At 41.4% G+C, this 23511-nt stretch overlaps 1 protein-coding gene across 4 annotated transcripts in view; it reads left to right on the top strand.

Moving 5' to 3' along the window:
• AKAP13 (A-kinase anchoring protein 13) overlaps positions 1–23511 on the top strand; it is a 78416-nt gene that overhangs the window by 8583 nt on the left and 46322 nt on the right. Inside the window, exons 1-6 of one of the 4 annotated variants that reach the window (XM_041123579.1) lie at positions 3351–3458; positions 3899–3980; positions 7861–7997; positions 14548–14894; positions 18057–18110; positions 21655–21717. In XM_041123579.1, the coding sequence (XP_040979513.1) occupies positions 3366–3458; positions 3899–3980; positions 7861–7997; positions 14548–14894; positions 18057–18110; positions 21655–21717 (776 nt within the window). In that variant the 5' untranslated portion in view covers positions 3351–3365. Of the gene's footprint in view, positions 1–3350; positions 3459–3898; positions 3981–7860; positions 7998–14547; positions 14895–18056; positions 18111–21654; positions 21718–23511 lie in introns of those variants that run through there. The other 3 variants (XM_041123580.1, XM_041123582.1, XM_041123581.1) reach the window with 3 other exon arrangements.

The raw sequence follows: 23511 nt of genomic DNA, 5'->3' as shown, positions 1-23511 counted from the left end.
TCAGTTTTTGGTGCCTGGGGATGTGCTTCTGTGATTCATTCTGTGTCTGAGCTGCAGATAAACACATTCAGACTTCTGCATGGAAAAATAGCTGGTTCTCTCCTGGCGTGTCTTCAAAAGCCTCATATTGAAACTCTGTTCCCAGAGGCTGTTTCATATTCCCTTCTGCCATCTGAACACCGCTGCATCCTCTGCTCCTGCTGCAAAGACTTGGGATGCCCAGAATCGATGGGCTATAATAATCAGTGTGGGCAAGGCAGAAAGTGCATGGGGGTTTTGCCATCTCCTATGACCACCAGCCTGAGGTCCTCTCGTTGGGCTTCTCTTAGCGAAATGGAGACTAAGGGAAGAAGGGAGGAATAGTTTTGTTACATGTAATGCACACAAGTCCACAAAATCCCAGGACAACCTCATTTCGAAATTCTTCATACTGTTGCATTCCCCAACCCCTGATGTTCAGGTGCTTTTATAATGTTTTTATTTTTTCTACAGCCCTTACTGTCTGTACCTGCAGTCGCTAGTCCTGAGTAAATACGAGCAGAATTCAGTTGTTGAGGAGGGACCCCAGTACTCAGTCTCGGGCTTTGGATAGTGGGGTTTGTGTTTTGAGTATCTGTGGACCACCCACTTTCCTGAGAGCACGCAGTAAACCTCTCTCAAATCGTGTCTGGGCTCGTTCTGGCATACGGAATACTTGTATATAGTAGTGGTTTCCTTTGTATTTTGATGATGATGATGATGATTATTATTCCTGAATTAGGGCCACTGAGATAAATACTTAGTTCCTAATGTTCTATTTTGTACATAATCAGGTATATCTGAAACAGCACCTTAAACCTCAGTGTTACTCTCTCATTACTTTTTTAATAGAAAAAAACAGACATTTTCAATACTTGGCAAAGTCACAGGGCAGAGGAGAGAGCTGGCTGGGTAATGGGAAAAATACTCAAATATTTTTTGAAAAAATGCCAATGTCTATAATGCATTTTCATTGAATGACTCAATTGGTTCTATTAAAGGAAAAAAAATATAATGTTAATTCAGCCTAATATAGTTTATTCTATTACCAATCAACTGATAGGCTTGAACCTCCTCATATTTTGCTTTCTTACTGCTAATTATTGAACAGCATGTTTAATTATCAATTTCCAATAGTGGATATCAGTATAAATCAGGAGTAGTTCCCTTAAATTTGATGGAGATACACTGGTTTAAGAGTAAGGAGGATCAAGCCGAATATGATGAGGAAGGAGTTAGGTGCAAGCCAGTCAGAAGGAGGCAGAATTTGATTTTATATCTGAAATGGGTCATTCCTTCATTTGTGTGGACTTGAGCACATTTCCATTTGTCCTCCTATGTGTGTTCAGGCTCAACCTCTAGATTTACCTTTAATAAAATGTAAGATAGTGTGCTGCAAAATAGATTCTGCTTTGTCAGGAGAGAAAAGAATCTTTATTTATTGACTTTACAGTCATAATGTGATATTTACTGACTTTATAGCTTTTTTAAGACTAAAAAAGTAGGTATAAATTCTTCAGTGAAGTTTAATTGCTAAGGCTAGATACCCTTCAGCCTCACTGAGAACAGGGGGTATCTTTCTTCCATTGAAAGAACCCAAACGGTGACCCACTGTCCATGCAACAGTTAAAATTCAACATCTTTATGTCACTTTGGAAAACAAAAAAATCATTGTTTTGAGTATTTGCTTACAAAAGCCTTTCTCAGACTTCAGACTGCCTCTTCTTCCCTCTCCACCTCTCATGTAATATATAAGTAATATATATAAAAGGGAGAAGGTGGGTATACAGGATGGTGTGTGTATATGTGTGTTGCGTAGAGGTGCAGGGAAGGATGGGATCTTAGATGCACGTGTGTAGAGGGGTCTAATGGGATCTTAGATGAATGTGTATATAATGGATATATATGAGCAGAGCCAGTGAGCAACCGATAGGAAGTGTACATCATATCTAAGAAAAATAGCCTGAAAAATTGTGCGGAGGTGGGGAGGGACGTCCAGGTGGGACGTGCACTGAGGTCGCCCTGAGACCTGACTCTCTGGTAGAGCACGAGGTCTCCTTCACCTCTCCTGGGAGACTCCTGCTCATTTTTTCTCTCTCCGATCTTCTCTGCTCCTTCCCTGACTCCCCCAGCAAGAGCTGCTGACTGAGGAAGGTCACAGCATACTTGCTGCTGGAGGATTTTGTGGGCATGTTGGATTAAGACCTCTCAGATGATAGTACAGCCTGACTTGGAGCAGCAGAAAGGGACTAGCTGACCTGTCAAAGGCCCTTCCAACCCCATTTTGTCATCACAGAAGTATGGAAGAGGACAAAACCTAAGGCAGAAAAATGTGCTGTAGAAAGTAGCTGACAGGTCTGGGGGAGTGGAGTGTTGACTCCGCGGTGTGGTGAGCAGGAGGTGAGCGGAGGTGCTGGCAGGAGCCCCTCCAATGAAGGGCAGGGGGATGCAGCCAGACCGGCGAGGAGCGCCAGCCAGTGAATGCAAATAACAAGTTCCATGATCTCAGCGAGAAAGGGGAGAAGGACGTGGGTCATTAGTCAAAGCAGCAAGTCAGGTCAAGGGTAGGAGAGTCTTGTTTTTTCTTTATTAAAAAAAAAAAAGGAAAAAGTGGTGCATTTCATAACATGGGAGAAAGGAGAACATTGAGGGAATGAGAATACAGCAAGGGACTGCAAAAACAGAGCAGGATCATGGAGGAGATTTGAAGACGGGTCAGAGGCAAAAAGTAAATAGTAAAAATTCTCTATTTGACATAGAGAGGGAAAAGGAAGTTATTTCAGGAGAGAAGAGGAAAACCAGAGAGAAGGAAGGAGATATAGTTGGCATATAAAATCGAAGTCATCCATTTCAGTAGCTTTCTTTTAGCTACAACATAACGTGCGAGATCCTGTGTGTTGAGGCAGGTCAGGAGGGGAAACAACCTCTGAATTTTGTGACGTGGGACATGGGATTGTCCAGGTGAGATTTGCTTGTGTTTGACAAATCAAGGCATTCAGCTAGGAGAAATGGCAGAGCTGCTGAAGTAGAGAGAGCAAAGGGGCTTCCAGAGTCCACTGGCTATAGACAAAAGCGATGGGAAGCGTACGTTGGATGAACCAGGGTTGTGGATAGTCCAGCAGACTTCAGAGTCAAAATGTTGGACAACACAACCCAGCTGAGGAAGAGTAAAGCACAGACAGATGGAGGAGAAGGCTGACAACAGATCAGTCATCCTTGCTGAAAGACTGGAAGTCATGAAAAGGGTGAGGGACAGGGTGAGATGATAAAGGCTGATGTTGAAATAAACCATGTGATGTGTCTTAGGGTTAAAATGGGGGTTTCTAACATCATCATCATTTCGGTTAATGCAAACACAAAGCGCTTCTGGTTCTCACCATGACCTGAGTGCTTCCCTAGCCCTTGTTTCCACGTTATCAGAGCACCTTACTATCTTTAAGGTAATTATCTTTACAGCAATATGGGTGGTAAGGAGTTGCTATTCTGTAGATAGTGAACCGAGGCATAAAGCAGAGGAGTATCTTGCCTGCAGTCCCACTGCAAATGGAAGTGAGAATTGAAGCCAGGTTTCTTCAACCCTCAACTAGTAGCTTAAACGCTGGCTCATCCTGCCTCTGAACTCCTGCCTTGAGCAGGAGCCACCTTGAAGTCATACTTTCCACGGAGAAATAAAGTCTTTTGGCATATTTTAATGGTTTGTTTAGTGATGCTAAAAAAAAAAAAAAAAAGCCATGAGTTACTTTTGAGATTTTTATTACCGGGACAAAATTAAGTCATAACTATATATCTGCTGGTCGATGCAGAGTGACATTGCAGAAGAGGCTAACAGGGACATTAGCAAGAGTGGCCTTTCTTTGATTTGCTCTGGTCTGTTTTTCAGATAAACCGTGAAAGCTGGTGTTCGCTGGAGCCATGTCCCAATTCTTCCCTGCTGGAGCGCAAGCGGACGCGAGAGTCTCCAGGTGAGCAGCGTGCTGGTGGCAACTCCAGATGAGTAGCCCTGCGGTTCTCATCTTTTCTTTCCTTCTTTTTCTTCTTATTTTTGACCTCCTTGCCTTGACGGGGAAAACACATAAACTAAAGAAAATGTGTAATGAATCTGCTCTGTGAGTCATTGTTAGCACGTGGTTGCAGCACTTGACTAGCAGTGAGCTGTGTGGTGTGTCATCTTCTTAAATAATTACGCATTTAAAGTATTTCAATTTTTTTCTTTTTTTTTTTTTTTTTTAAATAAACTTGAAAGGTGTGATGGGGCACACAGACATGGTTTCTAGCTAAAAGAATAGTACAATAAAAGAAAAAAAAAGGTCAGAAATTTAAACTTCTGAATCCACATTTAGATCTAAATCTGTAGGCTTGGTTTTATTTATTTTAGTTTTTGTTTGGTTCCCCCCCCCCCCCCCCCCCCCCCCCGAAAGTTGCCTTCAGGAAGCAGGAAGGCTGTTCAGAGACATCGTTCCCACACCCTGCCCACCAGCCATGCTGAGCTCCGAGCCCTGCGTGCTGGCTGGTGCTTTCTGGCTCTTCCACTGGGACAGAAAATCTTGTCTGGGCAAGTTTCAAAGAGGGGTTGGTGTCCAAGATAAGAAAAAAATTTCCTTTCCTTGAATTATGCATGTTCAAAACAAATAGAGTAATTTATCAGGGCCCTGAATAGCAGCTTGCCTTGGACTGTTCGTAGAGAGGACACTTCTTGCCTTGCTGTCATTACGAGCAGGGGTCTCACCTAAATCTCCTTCAATTTATCTGAGTGACTTGAATGAAAAACAGGGATTGAATCACTGAGTGTCAATGTGAAGTTCAAACCCAATCTTTTCAGAGTGTAGGCTAAGAAGGGATAATGTGGGTGACTGATAATGTGGGGTTTATTCTAGGTAGAAGTTCTAGCTCCCATCAAAGTTAAGTAAGTGCTTTTTTTATTAAAAAAAAAAAAAAAAAAGTGCTCTGTTTAGAATAGTCATGAACAGTGAATAGCTGTTTCAAGAGTGTTTTACAGGAGAACCTGCAGTATCACCATGCTGCTTTGTTCCTAATTGTGTCCCCAAATCCCTTGCCTCTTGGTATGGTTTTTTTACACTTCAGGCAAGAGATATTGCGCTCCATTTGGCTGCAAAATGATGTGCGCTCATTTGACTTGCCAAATCTATAATCATGTATTCATATGGATCAATATCAGTTAACTACTTATTAATTATCTAATGCAATATCATACTATAGAAATATAGTATTAATTATGTGATCAGGTAGCCATATATACAAATATATATTAATAATTATAGTAACACGTGTCTGTAACGCAAGCACAAAGAGGCAGGTTTTAAAGTTGATTAATGCATTCTCCAGTCAGACTGAAGCAGCAGGAAGATCTTAGGCTCTGCAGGTTCTGGCCTTTCTAGAAATAATGTTGTTACTGCACATGCATCCCTGTGGCTGCGCTGCGGTGCTGTGTAGTGTAGAGAGGGCAAGGAAATCTGGCAACACCGAATAGCAATAAAACCACTAGTTGTTGTAATGTGGCTAACTTAAAAATACACAACTTGATAGGGAATTGGACCTTTTTCACCTGCTGAATAATCCTGCTGAAATGGCTTGTAAGGGCAGAGTCCGCAAATCTTAAAAAGTAACTCCAGAAATTGTAGCTTCTCGTTTTCTGTCAGTGCTTTTGAAATTAAATGCCTGGAGGAGTGTAGCAGATACGTAGCTATCGGCATGGAATTGGAGGGCTCAGCCCTGTCTTGGAGGACATGAGGGTTTGGAAAATGTATGTAAGAGAGTTGCTTGGAAATTTTCTTCCTAGGGCTTTTTACTATGTAATTTTTTTTTGCCTCTATATTATGTGCAGAAGTGTGTTACCATCATCATTGTATTTTCACCTGTACCTCCACAGAGAGGAGCAGATAAGCACAGTTGCTCTATAAATCCAGCATGTGCAGCAGGCAAGGGTGGCTGTGTGATGGCAGTCACAGTCCCCGTTGTCACGGCAGTGTTGTCACCGGTGCTCACCAGGTCACGGGTCAGGGAGACGGAACTCAGCGTTGTGCAATGCCTGTGCAGTTTAAAGCAAGGAAAACAAACCCAACAAGCTGAGAAAAAGGGAGGGGGAATACCCCCCTCCAAACAACCGAAAATAAAGGAGAGTGGAGGGAAGAGAGGGTTTGGGAATTAGTTTCTCAGCACAGATGAGCTGAGGTGTGTGTGGGTCCCCATCACTCTGCACCTCATCATCCTTCCCCGCCGCTTCATCTCTGTACCTCGGAGGCTCCCGCAGAGGAGGCTTCGCTACCTCTTGTGATTTATTGCTGGGGTGAGGTATCTGTCCCTTGGTGCATCTGGACCGTCCCCGCTGATTTTCCACTGGAACGTGGCTCGAGCCCCTTTGTTTTTCAGTCTGGGCTGCGGACATGCTTTGTCGGCTGCCAGCTGGATGGCCAGCACCCTGGCCCGTTCCCTTTACAGCCTCTCTGTCTCTTCTTTGCTTTTCCCTTCTTTTTTTTTTTTTTTTTTTTTTTCCCCCGCCTCTCTTCTCCCCCTTGGTGATGGAAAAGCAGATCAGATTTTCCAGGTTTACGGAAAGGGGAACAGGACTGGGGAGCAGACGCGCTGCCTCCAATAAGTGCTTTTCCAATTCTCTGCGGTGTGGAAACTCCTCTACGGGGTAATGGGGTTTCCAACCGGCTTCGGCTCCCCCCTGCCCTAAATGGGGGCAGCCCGGCTGCCATCAATAAATCATTTTCTCCAACAGTGGAGTCGTTCCCATCAGCTGGACTGCAGCTGGGGTGTTTGATAGCTGCTGTCAGGCGCAGGTTAAGGATGGGGAAGGGGAAAAGGTGGCTTCGATCTACCCAAACCTGTCATCGTTACATTGATGTGTAAGCTTGATGTCGCCAAGGATGGAGTTAGTTAGGTGTAATTTAAGAGTGAACCAATATTTTATTGCCCTGGCTCCTCTCCAGGGAGCCAAGCATGTTTTGGATCTGTTTAGTTAGAGCAGGTTGCAAAATAACACCTTTCTTTTTTTAAAAAATACTAATAATTAGAAAATATTTTGAGCTGGGAGAAAAGAATGTTCAGTTATTGCCAAAATTGTCATTAATACTTTTGCCTAAAGGCTGAAAAAATGAAATTATATACAGGTATTTTTTATGCAAATACATGTCTGTTAAGGTTTTTGGAAAGGAAGGGCTTTCTCAGTGGCTGTAATCTATTTCTGTGCTGCTGATCACCCCAATAAAAACAGCTGGAAGAAAAAAGAGATGCAATATGCTTATATTTCAATGTCAGGAGTTAGAAAAGCTGAGAATTTTTAAAAAACGCTTGATTTTTGAATCTTTAAAAAGTAAAGCTTGTCATGGAAGTTATACTAGTGCTTTTTCAGTGACAAATATAGAAGGAATGAAATAATCGTCACAGCATGCATTAAAAGCACTTTGGCATTTAGAGGGAGTTGATTCTTTAATTGAGAAAGAAAGAAAATATTTCTACATTTATTGAATATTAATATAATTTTGCATTTGCCGCAATCAATGGGAAACACCCTGTTATGCTGTGTGGGGTACCTGATATGTAGCATATTTATCAGCACCTCAAGCTACAAGCATATATGGCTGTTTAATGCAGAATTTCTGTTTGCACCATGTATTTTGATGATGCATTAAAAGAGTTTTAAACTCTTGAATAAATTATTTGAAAATTTGCAGGCATGGTTTTGGGAGGTGAACACAATTTATAAAGCTGTGTTTACTGTTCGTTTTAAATCCTTAAATTCACTGAGAATATGCGAGTTGGATGTATGGATGCTACAGAAAACATCAGATCATAACTCTTTCTGCTTTATTGCCGTAGAATGTGAGAACTTCTTGGAAGATGGGCTGAGTAGCGTCTGTGCCTCATCACAGGGTGTCCTTAAAAGAGAGTCTGGGAGCGAGTCTGACCTCTTCCCCTTGCCTGGTGATGGGATGGAAGACCTTGTCTTTGGAAAGGTAGGAAAGCCTGGTTGGGACATGGTTAAAAAAGCTCGGAGGCCTGATTCAATAAACCCATGCTGCAAATGCACATCATCTTGGTTTCACTGGTGAGTTAGAAACCTGGAAGCGATTATCCTGGAATGGAATAGATGGGAAGGATCCGGTCCCCTCTTCGGATGCAGCAACATGAGGGATATATTTACTTGCAGCAGAATTCCAAAAACCATGCAGCCCTCAACGTTAAAAAGATGAAAGTAATTTTGACTGTCTAAAAGTAAATCAGGCACTAGAGGAATGGTTGAAAAGGTGGATTTTCTTGCAAATTCATTAGGGATTGCACAGATTATATGAAAGCCATCTTTAACTCATGTAACCAAGAGCTTTTCTCCAGTAAACATGACCTCTGTGCTGACACCTTCAGAATTATGTACTGTAATTCTCAGAGGAACCAATGTTTTTCTGTAAATTCAGTGTGACTCCTTGGATAGGAAGGAAACACTCTAAATACTGAAGGCCAATTCCAACGAATAGTTTTGTTGCCTAGGCGACATACCTCTAATGCCTTTTTGCGTGCAAGTGGAAGGAAAATGTTTTCAGGTTTGCTTAAAATCAACAACAGAAGTCATTACTAACCTTAGTCACCTCTGTGCCCTTTGTGTTGCTCACGGCTGAGAAGGGGAAGGAGGAGTGGGTGAGACCTGAGATACGGTCAGCCTCCTGAACAGAGGATGCCTCCCTTTAGCATCGGTCTTTTGCCATCTGCATCAAAGCAGCCTGAATTTGTTCAGAGGGTGATTAGGTTTTGCTTTTTAAGAATTGTCTTGCTGGTAATTTATATTCTTCTTGCCATAAGTAGATGATGAAAAAGCACCCAGAAAGAATAGAGTGATGCAGAATCAAAGAGGACATGAACCTTCCATAGAGCAGCTATCTTGTTGGTCTCAGCTCTGTGAAACCACATGCTTAAGTTCAGCTCCGGCTTACCTGTTTGAGCAGGCATGGTTCCTGCTCTGAAAAACTAAACTTTTGGAGTAGGTTTCACACTTGCTTTCAGAGAAATATATTTAATGAAACAAAATTCTGTTCGCTTAAATCAAATCAGATGATGGTGAATATTTTCCAGCAGGATGGGAAACACCACAGCCCAGGCTAAGTGATCTCATGTGCTATAAATGAACAGTAAAGTCATCCTTAATGCATGTGGTAGGGCACAGAGCTCACCAGCCTCACCCGTTCCCATCTTACTCTCAAAGTGATGCGGGACCCCGGACTGTGAGAATATAAGGCTGTTTGGCAGAGCAGAAGACTGTCTTCAATTTTCTTGTGTAGAGTTGCACAAATTACGACAGGCGACTGCCATTCGAGCCTGATTTAATGCATGTATGGGGGTGCATGGGAGAAGAGTGCTGTGGGAACACAGTAAATTTTATACTGTACAGAATTTTAGCTTTTTCCCTTTCTTATGTGGAAAGTTTCTTTTCTCCAAATATGAGAAAGAAAAATTAAAACTTAAAAAGAAGAGGTGGTGCAATGTAGTAGGGGTGCTGCAGGGAAAAGGAGAAGGTTGTGGGGAAAGCAGATCTTCAATTGCCAGTGGAGAGCAGGCAGAGGGAGGAAATTATTTTCTTTGTAGAAAGGGAGTTTCTTAGTTTGGCAGCCTTTGCATTGTTCTCATTATGCGGTGGATTGCAGACTTCGTCTACAAATGGGTTCAAAAGGTTCCTGAGTTTAGTTTAGGAAGTTATTCAAAGCTAATCTCAACCTCAGTCACTTTTTTTGTCTCTGCTTTGCTGACTAACTTGATTCCTTGTCTCCTTTCACAGAATTTATCTGGGTACCTATTCCACAGTTAATATTTCTAGAAGGACCAGAGACACTAGTTTAGTGTGTTGTGAGCTTGTTCCTTAATTCAGTCTTTTTGTTGTTGTTGATGTTGTTGACTATTCAGCCCAGCTGGTAGAAATGCAAATTATAAATATTTTTAATAACCACTAAAATAAGTGCTGGTTGTAATCTTTCTTCTGAAAAATATTATAAGATGCATGTCTTGGTTGTAGTTGGTTAGTTATAAGCCTATTAAATTTCCATATCAATTTCCCAATTTCAATAATCAATTTCCCAGTTTCCATATCAAATTGGGAAGAGAGAGAACATGTTTATGAACAAAAAGAGGATCTTGAACCTTTCAGTGTCATGGTGATTATTGTGATTACTAGTCCTGTTCTTGTTTCCCTGTTGTGTGGAGCAGGAGTTGAACTTTTTGTCTGTTAGAGTTGTTTTTTGTTGTATAGGTCACTCCTCCTCTGTTAACTACTTAATACATTAAAAGGAATTTAGAAAGAACAAGCCATTGTTTCTCCAGGGCCTTTGTCTTTGGGCTGCTTCCATAGACATCACTTGAAATTCGTAGATTTTAAGCCCTGGTTCTATCCCAGGACCATGAAGAATCGGGGTCTGTGGGGTCACAAAATCGCAGGTACCTTAAACCGTCCCTGGTGTTTGGTGCGTGCTCTCCTTACCATCTCTGTGCTGTCTCCTGTGCTTATCTCTTTTTTAATTTTTTTTTTTTTTCCTCTGAAGGACATGTGCTGAGCTGCGTAACATGAGCTGCTGGGTTCAGAGAGCTTTAGCACTATTTTCAGACTTAAGAGGCTGTCGCTGAAACCCAGATATCGCTTCCAACATGAGGTCTAAGGCTTCAGCAAAATGTTTTATTTTTTTTGCGTCAGCGCTTCATTCCCATGTCCTCGTCATCCTGCTTTTCCTTCTCTGTCTCAGACAGCCATCTGGGCAGGCTTTGCAACACCCTCCTTCTTGAATGATTAATGCTGCATATGGTCATTTCTCACAATCATCTGGCAACGTCGTGGGCGTAGCCCATACGCTTTGCTCATCTTAACTTTTAACCTGCCACTGAAATTCAGCATTACTGGGAAGTTTTTTATTGTGCCTCTTGGGAAATGATTCAGACGAAAGGCCCTTGGGAAGTCAGGAACCCACAGATCATTGTTAAAGGAAGGGGTTGCAACTCAACCCCTTGAATTTTGTTTAATTTCTGCCTTTGTTTTTGTTTGCTCAAGGAAATACACAAATACATAGATATTTTGCATTTATTTTTTCAGAATTAGAAAAAAACAAAACAAAACCACACACAAAAAACCCCAACCATGCAAAAAAACCCCAAAACCCAAAGGAATAAAAGTTTGGAGAGAGGGGCTTTCACCAGGAAGACTTCTCCACTCCAAACCATAAAAATTATGATAAATAATTAATAGGAGGCCACTATTGAGGTTAATTTTAGGAAACCTGGAGCCGTAGGCCAATCCAAATAACAACTGACTGCTAGATTATATATCAAGCCAACCAAAGATGTTGACTCCTTTAGTGTAATGGTATGCCAAATAAACTTCAGGATGCCAGGGTTTAATTTTTTTCTTTTTTTTTTTTTAAATACTCTAACACCTTTAATGTCTTTGTCATGTGCAAGATCGGGGACAGAGTAAGTTTGTGTTTCAACATTTTGCGTGTTGTCATAATGAAAATGATTGAAAGAACATTTTAATTCCACTTATCAAGACCTACAGATGGAGGGATTTAATTGAAGAAGTTATCTTATACCCCCCCCATCCTAGTGATTTCTCTTATCCCTATTCTTGAAGAAGTACATACATTCTTTCTCAGAAAACTAACTTTTTACGCCTTATCTGATTTTTTGTTACTAGCTTCTTACCAAGTTATGTTTCTGAGAGCAAAGAAAATGCCCATTAGCACATGTCTGTAAAGGCTCTTTTCAGCCATGAGTTTTATGGTCACAGTTAAGGGTTGAATTCATTGAGGTGCAATGCAGCAAGCCTAACTTGAAGAAAATTAATATTTCTTTAGTGTTTCATTTTTCATGTAGGAAAAGAACACATTAGAGAACCATTTCTATTCTGCAAACAGAGTATTTTCTTAAGTAGGATTAAAGAGCAATGCATATTTACTGACATTTGGCCAGATAGCTAATTTTTTGCAGAGATGGCTACAATATAGATGTTTCTTAGATGTCAGCCACACTTGGCATTTTGCAGACAGAGTTCTGGTCTTTCATAGTAACTATTTTGCTTTGTTTCCAAAAAAAAAAAAAAAAAAAATCATTTAAATGAAGACAGAATATTTTTAGAGGAATAAGCATGGGCCACAGGTTCAAGGGAATTGTTGCGTTCTGTAGTCAGTCTGATGCTCAAGGTAAAAGTTAAAATGGACCAAATATATTTCACATTTTTCAGATATCTCTTTGAACCACTTTGCAATAGAAACCCTAAATCTTCCCTGCTAGAGAAGTGGTTTTTGTTCTGCATTTTAAACTGGAGCAGTATTTTCATATGGGAAATAAAAATTCCTCTTTTTACTCTAATTCCTCCCTATATAATTTGATGTTGTGCACTATTGTTGCTAGATTTGCATCCAAATTTAATGTTTCCAAACTGTCCCATCCTTCCACTGTACATCTGGTGGGTAGTCCTCTCTCCTCCTGCTGTGCTGCCCTAATGTCTAACAGTATTTTTCTGTGTCTCAGAAAAGCAAAGCAGACTGCTTATTCTACTGAAGGAGTATTATCCACGTAATGACTACTTAATTTGTCTGGATTTAAGCAATTCAGTAAGCTCTCATCGTGACTCACACAAATATCAGATTATCTTGAATAACACCAAACGTCATCAAAAACTTTACAGGGCATCCATTTCAGTTCTCTCTTGTGTTAACCTACACTTCCTATTTAAGTATGTGTCAAATACAATACTTTACCTTACAGTATAAGTTTACTATTAAAGTATTTACACAAATTCACCATTAATATTTGACATTCCTTACCATGAAATGAATGCTTTTGGAGGGGTATATTTTTATGTTTTTGTGTTTAAAAGGTGCCTTGTACTTTGGTGTTGTGCTGTGGATGCTGTCTTTTTTTTCCTCTTTTTTCCTTTGATGGATGGGAGAGGGGAAATAGCGTGACAGCATTTATTTAAACGACCTTAGGAACATTACTGTGTACCTGTTAAACCAAAATAAGAATAAAAAATAGCCAAACTTCAAACTGGGCTTCCCTCTAAATAGTGAAATGTTTGATTAGAATACTTTTTGAACATCTCAGTTTCTTTTTATTCAGTTTAACAAGAAGCCTTTAGCTTATAATGTATGCCCATCAAAAAAAGCACAGAAAAGCAAAAGTGTCTGCTGGGTTTGAACAAAGTCAGGGTGGTGGGATCCGAGGTGAGGACTGCCTTGGGGTGGCACCACTCCCGTTCATCTGGCCCTTTCTGAGAACGGGATTTTATAGCCTGTTGTCTTCCGCCAAATGAGAGCTGACAGCCTGCAGCTCCTTGAGTGCTCAGCTTCTGCTGAGACCCACCGAGTCTGCTATTTGAAGACAATTAACTGCTGTGGCTTTGCTGAATAGTCTATTATATATGGTCTGACAGATCATTCTGCCTATTATTATTTTAAATGATACAGCGCAGGGCTCTGCAGGAGAATAAATTGAAACTTCCCACGTCAGTCCCTCGGGGCAAACACCATTTCAGACTGAAGGTGATGTCAGAGAGATGCTTGTGTTTTTTTATGCTAGCCACGGGGAACACAGAATATGCTCAGGCTCTTCTCAGGATGTATGGTCAGCATGTGGCCTTTGGCCAAAGAGAACTGGTTTGGCTTCCACTTACTGCTTTTGGAGCAAACTAAACCAAAAAATTGCAGTATGACTTGAGACCTGTAATACAGGGCAGCAGATCCTGTGGAACAGTATTTTTCAATTGCAGTTGGATTTGAAAAATGCTTCAAACCCTGGCATTAACTTTCTGCTTAATGGAAAGTAGTGGGGGACAGGGATTTAAGCTTTTATTTTTTCTGTCTGTCTTCTACAACTGAATAATTGTCCCTTTTGTGCTGCACGATGCGGTGGAACAGTATGTTGCCCTTGAGCTGTCGTGGCTGAGAGCTACAAACCCATACCAGGTCCCACGGGAGAGGCTGGAGTTTGTCATCAGGAGTCATGATGACCCAGTTCCTCATTAATCGCTCTCTGTAAACCTTTGGTGGTTTTATGGCACTTTGACCGATAACAGGTTTAGCCAGAAATGGTGAGAGGAGCAGGATTTTCTGTGCAGGATGAAATGTGGAATTGAAGAGCAAGGCAGGCAGAGGACCCAAGCTGGGAGCCCAGGGTTATGGCAATCAGGGACTTGTGGGGTGGAAGAGATTGCTCTGCAGAGCATTTCAACCTCTTTCGAAACCAGAGCAAAAAGTCTCGCTTCTGTGATGGTTAATGTGCCTCATGCTATCAGCTAGGAAATTTCTCAGCTCATGTGAAATATAAAATATTTGCATTTATTTAAAATGTTAAATATATTCACTTCATTGGAAGTGTTCAAGGCCAGGTTGGATGGGGCTTTGAGCAACCTGATCTAGTGAATGATGTCCCTGCCTGTGGTGGGGGGGTTGGAGTAGATGATCTTTAAGGGTCCCTTCCAACCCAAACCAGTCTATGATTCTACTTCAATATATTTTTAATTTTTCTTATCCACAGCAGCCTGAAGAGGAGCAGTCTGCATGTGATGTTACCAGCTCCAGTTCCTCTGCCGATGACACCATGTCCCTGGAGAGGAACTCATCCTTGGGCAGCGACACATCCCTTCCCTTCCCACCGACGGTGAACTTTGTCCAGCCCAAGGACAGGCACAGCCTGGATGGCAGCTGCATGAACATGGTGGCCGCGGAGGGAGGAGAGAAGGAAGAGGAGCTGGACAGTATCACGGATGTGCCCGCTCATTCCTCCATCTTACGAAACTCCATGCGGCCACTGTCACCTTTCCGTCGACACAGTTGGGGGCCAGGGAAGAACGCCACCAACGAAGCAGAAATAAATCAGAGGAGGTGAGTAAAGAGCTGCTTTGATTTACTTTGCACCCACTCATGCATATTTATCTAAGCTTTAGACTCGGCATGATAAAACAGAAAACTGAGGATGTCACTTCTGATTATTTCTTTTTCACTCAAAGGGGTGAAGACAATCTCCTAACGTATGTTTGTTTGTTTGTTTTAAATTAACTTTCAGGATTAAAGCACTTAATACCTACAATATGCTTGAGCTTTCCAGAGCAAATGGAATTACCTTGGGACAGGTCTTCCATTTGAACTGTCACCACCCCTTTCTATACGAAGGGCTTTGTTAAAGGAATTAATGGAGTGTTAAATCTTATTGACCACAAAATAAACACGACCATTGTTGCTCTGCTTGTATTAAGAGATAGCACAGGCACCAGGGTTTTAAAAAAAGGTGTGGAGGCTCCTCATAGTGGTCAGATGGGTAGTCCCTGTTTCATGGAACTGGTTCCACCTCAGTCTCTCATGGACAGTAAGTCCCACCTAACTCATCACCGATGTCCCCGGTGGTGCCCAGGAAGATTCAAAAGGGAAGTTTTCCCATTTGTTCTTTCAGAAGATACAAGAGGGAGAGGTGTAACAGCCATGTGAGTGTATAAATGCTGGTGCCAAGTGACTGTGAGGAGAAAAGGTGCTCAGCCCCCCATCTCAGTGGGGAAAAAGATGAAGGAAGATGAACACCAATAAAGTAGTTGGTGTAAGGTTCCCCGCTGTGCTCTGCACTGTTCAGCATCTGGGCTGCCAGACACTTGGGGTCAAACCCTGCGTGTTCTGAAACCAGTGGAGGTTTGACCAGTGTTTTTAATGCATTTTAATGCTTTCAGAGCAGGAATGGCCAGTTGTTTTAGCAGGATCAGGGTGCCATATCCTCCCGTCCCTCTGGTGTAGACCTGCAGCTTACAGAGGCTGCAAACCCAGGCATGCAGCACAGTGCTGCTTTGCAGGCTGCCTGCTGCCATCTTCATGGCCACGGGTCTGCTTTTAAGATGAATGGAGCCATTGCATTTGGATGCCGTTAGATTAAAACTGGCCATTCACAACGGGTTCCTGGTAAATTGCTACTGACCCATTTGGATAATCCAGTGAGAGGCAGCAGTCTCCCATCAGAAATGAATGTATCCTTTACACATTAGGAGCTGCGGGTATCACTAAAGCAGTATCATAGATGCTTCAGATTTTAAAGCCAATGTTGAAAAACATTCAGGACCCTCTAAGTAACATAAGGTGAAAGAGTTATTATTGTTGTTGTTTACCACTGCCACCTTTTTTTGGCTTCATTCCTGGTCCCCAGGTAATATTGAAATAAATTAAGTAATACCTATCTTTTTACAGCTACAAAAGAGTCAGCATAAGGTATACATGCAGGTTTATGACGGAATTAGTCCATAAGCTCATAAACTTATTTGGAGAGATTTATTTTTAAGTGTAGGACCTGTTATGTAAGGATTTCTGAGCATAATAAACTGCATAGCTGGCAATTACTGCTAACACTTAACAGGTGGGGTTAAATTCTCCTGTGTCAGACTTTGGAGGCCGTTTCTGATACGGGGAAAATACATTCATTGTAAATGTAAGAAAATTTGAGTTAAAGGAACAGTAATTATTCTCATATGTTCATAGATACAGCTGGCGCTTCATAAGGATAGCTGTCACATAGGTTAATTTAAAAAAAAAAAAAAAAAGCTGGCTGGGTCTCTGCTGCTGATTTGGTTCCTGTTTGGTTTTATGTTGCTGTTACAAAGGAATTCGGATTATTTGGTTGGGGAGGGGGGGGGTTCTTTGTTCTTTTCATACGTGGCTGTTGTGATGTTGAGATTCTGGTTGCTTAGTGAGCAAACAACAAATACTGAGGAAGTGAAGCCCAAACAAGTGTCTTTCATACAAATCAGTTAAATTCGGGGTGTTTGCTTATTCACTTATTTCACATGCAGTAGATAGTTTTCCGTTTAAAGGGGAAAAGCCTTTATTGTTACCTGACTTTTGCAAACCTTTAAAGTGAAGTAACATGGAGCACAAGCCTTAGATAAGGTTTGTCCTGCTGATGGGCAGGACCTGTGCTTCTCCCACTGCCTGCCACCCCTTTTCTGTGCTCCCTCTCCTTCTCTGGGCACCCGTGGCATTTCTTTGCTACATTGGTGAGCAGGTTGCACTCACTAAATGAGCAGAAAATGGACCAAACAAAGTGTAATTGCCACCAAAACCAACCCAAGGATTAGAACTTGGCTGTGCAGCTGGGAAGAGGAATAAGGTGGCAGGCTGCATGGTCAGCTGAGCTGTAAGAGGTGTCTCCTGCCCCCCACAGCAAAGGACTCACAGCCTGGTCCAGGCCCCATCCACACCAAAAATAGTCTTTCCCCTGATGGCAAAGTTAGCTAAGTCAAGCTTAAATAGAGCTGCTGATCAGGACCCAAAGAGCCTATGGAAAAAAATAAGTCTTTTGTAGGATTTGGTCTTTTCCAGTGTTAACGTGTTTTCTGTTTGTAAAAGGGACAAGCATAAAAGTTTGTTCACAGAAAAGATCAGAGAAAATGTAATCATCTTAAATAAAACGTGAAAACATGCTCAGTTCCCCTCCACTTCCCCTCTCTCCTCAAATGCACTTGACAGATAATCCTCATGTCTACATCTTGCTATTAAAAATACAAAGAAAACTAACAAGGCTGCCACAAAAGGATGTTCATCCTTCAGTTAATTCCTGACATTCATAGCGGATTTGAAATGCCTGTCTTTCAACAATGATGCAGTGTTTTTAACATTTGGGTCTGAGGAAAGAAATGCTGGCTTTTTTCACTGATGGATTAAGCACTGCAAAACTGGAGCTGGTGTTAATCGTGGTTGCTAACAGCTTGTGTCAAATAGTTTGTCCTTATCTAAACTTTAAATTGACCTGGCTTAGGCAGCAGCTAAGTTGCAATGTGGTCAATACCTGTGAAACCTTCCTTCTGTATGAAAAAAACCCAACCAAAAACCAGATTTATTTGTAAAAGAGGAGGAAAAGAGAGACTCATTGCTTCCTTTAGTATTTAATTTTGTGTTTTCCCTGTATGTCCATTCTCTCTGTTGTTCATGTGTTGAGGATATTAATCTTTCAGCTGCCATTTGTTCATTTTTTTCCATTCAAGCTGCTGACCACTCTCCATGATTCATTTTCAGTTCAATGCGAGTTCTGGGGGATGGTATAAAGAAGCCTCCCATTCATAGGAGAAGGTACAAAGCCAACTAACGTGACTAACTGTTTTGCGTTTGAATGTCTACTAACTCCATACTGTCATGTTAGTAAACCTGTATTACCTCTCAAAGCGTTGGCATTAGACCCATGCATCCCACTTGGCTGCTTTCCCTCTCCAGTCTGACCCCAGGTCAGTTTTTCTGACCCACAGAGCATATGCTCAAGCCATTTTCTCCAGGAAATATGTTAATAAATTGGGAGAAATCTCAGATGTAATTTTGTTGGCCTTTGCCATGTGTAAGATTTGGAGTTGTGTTAAAATAATTGTTTACCTGTGAGCATGTGCGTAATTTGGATTTAAAGCACATCAGAGACTCCTGCCAAGACTTGCAGGAGGGGCACCTGGGGAGGGGATGCATCAAACAATCTCAGGTTGGAGAATACTCTGCAGATCTGCAGCTGACTGAATTAAATTGCTTTAATTTTTCCCTTTTGCTGTTTTTTTTATAACCATCTTCCTACAAAATGGAAAATAAGTTGTATTTTTTTCTTTACTTCCATCTGTATTTTTCTTCTGGATAGTAAACTTTCAGTTCCTCATCCATCATGCAGATATGCATTTTCATTCACGTAACCTTTGCGTTGTCTATTAACATATAAAATAGGACACTTTTTTGACACAGCAGACGTGGACTGTCCATACTTACACATTTTTAGGCTAAAAAAAGAGAAGTTTAACCTCTCCCCTTCAGTGGTTCAACCTCTTCTCGTCTCCCACAGCTGCTACCTCACCTCCTGTGGCAGGTTAACTCAGGATTTCACTTCCCTTGAAATGGATGGGGTTACGTGTGTGTCTAAACAAACTACCACATTACTGCATGTGGAAAAAATGTTACCATGATGTTACGACCAAAAAAAAAATCACTGTGCCTTACCATGCATCAGCATAAATGAAGCCATATAAGCAGTGCTGTACTGTTCAGGAGAGGGCTCTTAAAAAAGAATTTTTAAAAAATGGCACAAGAAAGAACATGTTTTTTTACTTCTATGAAGCCACTTTATTTGCATCACTCTGTGCTCTGGAGTAAGAAGTGCAGTGCTCATCTCAGCTCATGCAAATGAACATCTTTTCACCAGTTGTCTGTTAAGGCTTCTCTGTAGGAGCTGTGTTAGTATTTATAGTCACAATATTCTGAAACACCGAGCTTACACAAAGAATAAAGAAAATGTCTCAAATAGGCAACCTAAAATACCTAGTCATATCTGAAATGTGTGGTAATTCTTTCATAGGCATTCCCTCTTTTTTTCTTGTTTTTTTCTGGCTTCCCAACCATTTTGGTATCAGCCCCTCTAAACCCCAGTTGCAGAGCAACAGCCTGAAACTAATTCCAACAGTTTATGCTCTCCCACAAGGCTGATGTATATAATAGCTCATCCCTCTTCCCCAAGTTGCCTTCTGTAAAGGGGTTTTGCATGCTTTGCATTGATCTTGTTCAGTTTTTATGGTGTTGCCAACAGATTGTGGGTGGCTCCCCAGCAGGATTGTAATTCTGTAAGACTGCTTTCCACAGCCCTTGCCAAAAAGGTCTTTTACTTTCTCTGAGACCTTCCACCACTTCCAGGCTTCCTTCTACATATATGCATGGCTCCTTCTCTTCCCTCCACTCTTCTGCTTCCCTTCTCTGCAGTTTTAGCATTTGGGATTGTCACTAAAACATGGCAATGGTCAGGAATAGAGGCATCTTTAAAGTGCACTATCTAGTGTAAGTGTTGCATCATTTCTTTAACGAGGAAAATCCTCTCTTTTTCAATTGAAAGGTGATCACACAAGAATTACTGACTTTTGCAAACAAGTCAACATAAGCATAGCTCTAAGGGTCCACCAAGCCCAGTAGTAGTATCTTGGGGCCACAAGCAGATGGCTGGGGGAAGCAAGGAGAGGCGGAAAGCATGTATGATACCTTCCTTGGGATACTTTCTCAGTGTCCATCTAGTTTCTGCTGGGCAGGTTTTACCGACCTGCTGGGAGGCTGAACCCAAGTCTGAGAGTGCAGACTGAGATGTATGATGGAGATGGGTTTACTGTGGCCAGGACTTGGTTCTTTTATGATCTCAAGCAAGTATTTAGTCCCTCCATCCCTCACAAATACTTATATTTCCCACGACGGTTTAGTTGGATGTTGATGATGAAGTAATTGGAAATGCTGGCATGTTATGGGAAGGTATGTCTTCATGAAGAATGCTTATGGTACTGTGCTGAGAGCTACTGGTGAAGCACACCTGGAGCTTTGGGGTGCAAAGCACAGGTACTTCAGGTGTATCCTCACCCAATTAACATCCTTAATAAAACAGGTGGCAATTATCTGAACTCCACCATTGAATACCAACCATCAAACCCTTCCTGAATGTTTCCAGTGTTGCACTGTGTGTGGAAACTATACGAGGACTTGACATGAGATGATGCGGTCAGTGGCTTTAAACCTTCCTCTGTGCCCTCTGAGGCTTCTGGCACTCACAAATCCTGGCCCAGGGATGCTTAGACTTGTTCTGCCCTTTTTGTAGGCTCCTTGCCTGGAGCAAACTGTGCTCTGGCCATGTCCTCTGCTTGTGTGGATCACAGGCCAGGGGCTGGGAGCAGGACTTGGGCAGTGCTGCTCTGGCAGATCTGTGCTGATGCAAAATTCCCTTCAGACAACGTATGTCTCCTGGACAGCTTTTCCCAGAATTTAAGGATCCTTTATATGTCATAACTGACAAGATTGATTTCTTTGTGTCTCCAAAACCTGCAACTGGGCCATGAGCTGACAGAGAAAAAAATATCAAAAGCAGTATTTAAAATAGCAACCAAAATATTTGCATTCTGTATTTGCCTTTGCATTCTCTATTTGCATTTCTTACCTCTTTCATGATGCGACTTGGGACTGTTTTGGGGTATGGGAGCTGAAAGGTTTTCTAGTCAAAGTACTATTTGAAGGACTCTTGATTTAATCACAAGTTAATAGTAAGACAAGCCTGTTTTTTTTCTTCCAGCCTCTTTCACTGATTTCCTGTGCAGCATTTAAGAATGTAACTCTTTCCTTATTTTTCCCAAGTGTAGCCTGAGGTTATTCATACTTGTACAGAGGGGACTTAAACAATTAAATATCTGTAAGGGATTCTTTCTCTGATTTGGGGATGAGAGGTACCAGAAAAATACTAATCATTACTAACACAACGGCTGTGTGTGATTACTTATGCAAAATTGGCTTTGGTGTATTTCAGCCTTGTTTTCCCCCAAAACTTCTCTCCCCACAAAGAGCAGGTTCACCAGTACATTGTATACTCGCCGATGGGATCAGTTTGGGGGAAGCATGGGCTGTCCTGTTGCTACCTGTTTGGTGGTAACCTCAGTCACTTGGGGCACTCTGGTGTGTTCTGGCAGACAGAAATATATAGTAGCTACTGCATTATTTCCGAGTTGGTTGGGTTTTGTTTGGTTTTTTTAAGATATGCAAGAGTGAGAGTCTGTTAACATTCCCCTGTTCCATAACAACCCAATAATCGCAGCCCTTTTCCTTTCTTTGCCTCTCTTGATATTCCTAGTTTGAGCTGGTGTCCCTCTGGTGTACAGTTCATTGCCATGGGTCCTGACTTTACTTGTAGAAGGTATGGTATAAATAAATGTGCAGCAGCAAAGGAGCACTGCAAACACCCTGTTGTCAGCTTTTTGTGCGTCGCCTTTTCCACTGCTGCTCTGGCTGAAGCGTGCACGTGTTTGTTTGCTTTGCTTTTTCAGCCGTTAGTCTTTGGAATGGGTCTTCTGAACTGGGGTGCAGGTGAAGGTGGTGGCTGCTTTTCATTGGCCTCGAGCATCAAAGATCTGCACTGTTGGTTTGAGCTGCTCAATTCTGTGATGATTTTAAGGCGTGTTTTTTCCACAGCAATGATCATAATGATAATTGTGATGGCCAAAGAATCAAAACAAGAGTTAACATGATTCAGCGCCACTTTGTTATGGACGGATCTCATAAAGGATTTAAGTTCATACAGACTTGCTCTTTGCAAATTGAAAGATCTAGTTTTTTCTTCAAAGAGACTAACCATGTAAAACTTTATGTGAAAAACCAATCTAATAGCCACAGATGAAAATTTCTCAGGCACTTAGAGCTCGCATCTTCAGTTGAAGGTCCCAGAGTTGAGATTGATGCTTGGAGGTCAGGTCTTTACCTGATACTGCCTGGAAGCCAGTCTCCCAGATTTCATAGCTTTCCTCTGGCAGTTCTTGCTGGTTGTGGGTAGAGCTATTAAACTCTTTTTATGTTGACTAGATATTTTTGTGTTGACTAGATATTTAGAAGAAGTTAATCTGTCTTTCCTGTTACAGATTTAATTACGTTCAGTCTGTATACCCCGACCAACAAAATACAGACTAATGTCACCACTGATAACTATTTTATGGGCTAATATTTGCAGTTTTGAGCTGTTTGTGTCACAACAAACTACATGATTTTTTTTCTGTACTATGTAACATCATTGTTATCACCTTGGGATGCAAGCAAAAAATTATTCTTCTGCCCTAAATAATCAGGGTGAAATGACTAATTCCTCTCTGCAGGTGTTTTAGAATAAAGTTTATAATGCCTGCTATTGATATACATTGTTGAGTCAAAATCTTCCTAAAGCAGATTAAATTGTAAATGCCTCAGCCAGTCTTCTTTCTCATTAATTACCATGAAAAAAGTCTTAAAAAATTTACTAAATCTTCTTATTCAAGGTTTACAGCAATTTTTTTTTTAAAGATGCATATTTATCAGCTGCTTAATGCTTCTAAAGGAATGAAGAACATTAATCACTACTATGCAAGTCTACCTGAATTTAAAGCTCTTCTGGTTGTTTAAATAATCTGTACAGTCTATAGTGTGTTTTCCCTTTCATTTGTTTATATGTCGGCTTGTTGGCCACTTGGATGTCATGAGTAGCCTCAGGTTGGGATATATATGCAGGGTGGGCCTTGCTTCAAACTAGCAGGACTTTGAGAGCATCAAATCAAACATTAGCCACAGAGTTGTGCTGGTGTACTGGGAGGTGAATCTGTAAAGCTTGCACATTAATTGGAACTGGCATTCCAGTGGGTTTATTGATGCCTGGGCACAAGGAGCAGGAGAGTCAGAAGCAGACTATTAGGGCCAAAATATATCAGATGGAAATAGTCACATGTGAAAGAGGTGTAGGTGAGAAGAGAGTGTATTGGCATCTTTCTGTAGAGGTCACTTGTCTATCAGCAGCTGTCTCTACAGAGATTGGCCAAACCTTTTATTACTACCAATACTGCAAGCAAAAGTTTGGTATATTATTTAGCTTTGAATGATTGTCTGGCTCTGTTGGACAAGACCTAGCTTCCTCACTACATGATAAAATAGGATTGATTGGCTGATGGAGACAACATTTATTGAATTAAAA

This window comes from Aquila chrysaetos, chromosome 5, assembly GCF_900496995.4.
Source record: "Aquila chrysaetos chrysaetos chromosome 5, bAquChr1.4, whole genome shotgun sequence".
Lineage (NCBI taxonomy): Eukaryota > Metazoa > Chordata > Aves > Accipitriformes > Accipitridae > Aquila > Aquila chrysaetos.
This window is presented reverse-complemented; position numbering and strand designations above follow the sequence as displayed.